Consider the following 3,455-nt stretch of genomic DNA (forward strand, 5'->3'; position numbering starts at 1 on the left):
AAACTGAGCCCGAGGGTGTCTGCCTCAGTGCTAGAGGACTTGCCTCGAGCACACAAAATCCTGTACCACAGATATAATTAAGAGTGATACAAAAAGGCCCTCACCCTCCCACTTGGCACAGGGACAGAGGGAGACTGCCTGCTCTCTCCCTTGAACATCTTTCTTCCATTCTGGTCACCCTTTCGCTGCCTGTCAGGGCCTGTGACCTCCTCCTCCTGGTCCCCTCTCCCTCTCTTCAGGATTGTCCAGATCTGGAGACCCCTTATAGATTCAATGAATAAGCAACTAATTCTAGGACACTTTGCTATTGTTCGTGGACTCTAAATATATTACCTAACCCACTCTTCCCAACAGCCCTCCAAGATGGTTACTGCTAACATCGTCCTTATTTTCATGATGAAAAAATTATGGCACAGAGAGACTATGTAACTTGTCAAGAACAGCACTGCAAATGAAGACTCAGCATTCCTGTCCAGGTACCCCGCTTTAGACCCTCTGTTCTTCCCAGTCAGCCCAATTCTTCTCAATAGGAACCAGTCCCCTGAGGTCTGATGTCACCAGTCCCCTGAGGTCTGACGTCACCAGTCTCCTGTCTTATGTGCACATTGTGCTTCTTTAAACCAGGAAAGGATATGTTATTTTTTTCTGGTAATGTCATTTATCTGTAGGCAGGTTATGCAATCCTTGATGTTGGTAGAAGGAGGCCAATTGCCCATGAGTTTAAGTAAAGAACCATAGGTCTAGAAGATTCTGCCTTATGGCCTGATTTTCAGAAATGTGTCCGACTATTGGTAAGAATTAGTAATAACCTCATTTTAAACGTCCACTCACCCCATCACCATGTAAGTTGTGTATTCTACGTTATCCACTTGAAACTCACTGGGCCTGGAAGCCTAGTAGGTTTACATAGGTGTTTTCCACATACCCACTGGAATACCATAGCCCTGGCCCTCAGAGTTAGAGCCTGATTCTTTCTCAGGCTCAGGATATCATCAGAATGGCAGGATGTTGGATCATGAAACAGTGTGAGTTTGGGGACAACCCTGAGGTGATTAAGGAACAGACCTAGCACACTATGCCCTCTCGATGAGACTGTAGAGGTCAGTTCAGACACCTCTCTGGTTGTCTAACTCGATGAGACTATAGAAGCCAGTTCAGATACCTCTCTGGTTGTCTAACCCTTGCGTGCCAAGCTTGGTACTTGGACTGTAACCAATATCAGTTTGAGGATGGTTGAAGGGTGTAAGAATATGAAGTCATTTGCCAGCAGATCTGGACAGGTGGCATACTGGAGTCTCAAAATAACACCACAGTCTAGCATGAGCCCCACAAATATCAAGCTCAATAGATCCGCTTTTTAGCATTGTCTCATTTCTGAGAGGAAGCCTGTAACGTCTGGTACAAGCTTCATGACTACAGCAGACACAGAAGACAGACAAGGACACATATAACAAACTTCATAGGTTCTCTGGTACTCTATCTCTGAGCATCCAAGATGGCAGACCTTATACTGGGTACTATTAGGTCCTTGCTTTTGTGGGACCAGCTGCCACTAACTGTAAGGAAATGAGATGTCCTTAACAAGCCAACAATCTTAGATACTCAAATCAAAATGGAACCTTCACCTTCCGGCTGCACAATCCCCACCATGGACCCCATCAACCCCTCTCTAAGCCCCGCCCCCCCAGTTCCATGGAAGAGTCAGCAGAGTTCCGTTTTCAGTCATTGTGGATGGATGTCATGGGTAGAGTCAAAAATCCCCCAGAATGACACTTTGGGCCAAATAGAAGTAACACTTGGCAACGCTCCTTGAAAGTCTTTCAGCAATTCTGACCAGGCTAACTGCCTCTAAACCACCACAGAGGCTAGCTAAAAGTTCATCTTCTAAGGTCTTGTAGACCACAGGACCAAGGGTGGGGTTGGGACGCTAGTGTGTCTACCTCCCAGGTAACCACAATGTGTGCTCAGATGTTGAAGCTGCTTTTACACTGATGGGGGCGCACAACAGGGGAGGGAGGTTTGACCAGAGGGTGGCTGATCAAACTGAAGGTGTTGTGGCCTTGGTCAAGACCAGGCTAAGCACATAGGTTTAGCCACAGGGTCCTCTTCTGTTCCAAATGGCAATGGGATACAACAGCCAAGGGTAAGGCCTGGCTTCTTAGACTGTCCTGTCTCACTCTAACGATGTCATTCTAATGATGTCATCAGCCTGCCATCAAAATGGTCATTGCTTCCACTATCTCATTCCCAGCCATGGCTTTTGCCCCCACATTTCCTGGGTCTGGAATGCCCAGTTCCCCACCCTAACTCCACCCACTGTCTGCTAGCTGAAATCTTTCACTTCCTTCCAGGAACAGTTCAACTTTACTTCTGGTCATCTTCTCCTAGTAGAAGACTGTTTGAGACACACCCATTCTGTCTCTAATTATAACTAACGGTATACATGCCATCTCCAAATACTGCAAACTGATTTGATGGTGTGCTAACCTAGGTACAGAATGAGTACCTACCTCATGGAGCTTGGGATGCAGCCATAGGCAGCCCAGACTGAGATCCCTACCTTTGAGTGGTTTCCTAGACCCAGGCTAGAGTTCTAGAAACATCTCTGAATCACTGAGTAACAGCAGCAGTGATGGGCGGCTCAGAGAGACAGGCAGCTTAGAAATGAGGGCAGGAACAGGCAATGGGGGTGGGGGGGTGGAAACAGGCAATGGGTGGATGGGTGGGGGGTTGGGACAAGCCATAGGTGGGAAGAGATCAGGTAGAGTGGGAGTGGCTCTTCTCCCTTGTCTATCATAAAGACTAGACAGTGAGCCCTCCAGGTTATTAGCCTCCTCTCCTCCTCTTTCTGTCTCTCACATGCCTACTTCACTTCCTAGAAGAGGGACAAGCCAACAAGTCCAAAGCCAGCACCCAGCTTTCCCAGAAGAGGGTGCGCAGTGACCTACCTGAGCTCCAGACAGCCCAGCTGCAGAGCCATGCCTTCACTGACTTTGCTGGCATAGCGTTGCATGTAGTCATTCCGGAGCTGATGGGAGAAAGGTCAAGGGTCAGACTCATGCCCTCATTTTTGCTTCCTGGAGCAGAGGCCCTGGGAGGTAAACACAGTGATGCTTACTGGGCTTGGTCTCTCCTGTGCAGTATTGGTGGGCTGAATGAGAATGGCCCCTATAGGCTTGTAAATTAGATGCCTGCTTCCCTTTTGGAGGAACTGTTTGGGAAGGATTAGGAGCTATGGCCTAGTGGGAGCAAGTGTGTCACTGGAAGCAAGCTTTGATGTTTCAAAAGTCTAGAATACTCCCAGTATCTGCCTATCTATCAGTCTCTCTCTCCCTCTCCTCTCCCTCCCTCTCCCTCTCCCTTGCTCCCTCTCCCTCTTACTCCCTCCCTCTCCCTCTCCCTTTCCCTCTCTCCCTCCCTCTTCCTCTCTCTCTCTTCCTCTCTCTCTCTCTCTC

At 48.3% G+C, this 3,455-nt stretch overlaps 1 protein-coding gene across 2 annotated transcripts in view; it reads right to left on the reverse strand.

The window, feature by feature from the left end:
• The window catches only part of Ptk2b (protein tyrosine kinase 2 beta), a 125,280-nt gene that overhangs the window by 31,165 nt on the left and 90,660 nt on the right, over window positions 1-3,455 (reverse strand). For both annotated transcript variants that reach the window (XM_029468875.1, XM_021181314.2), the window contains exon 5: window positions 2,949-3,028. In XM_029468875.1, the coding sequence (XP_029324735.1) occupies window positions 2,949-3,028 (80 nt within the window). The remainder of the gene's footprint in view (window positions 1-2,948; window positions 3,029-3,455) is intronic.

This window comes from Mus caroli, chromosome 14 (assembly GCF_900094665.2).
Source record: "Mus caroli chromosome 14, CAROLI_EIJ_v1.1, whole genome shotgun sequence".
Lineage (NCBI taxonomy): Eukaryota > Metazoa > Chordata > Mammalia > Rodentia > Muridae > Mus > Mus caroli.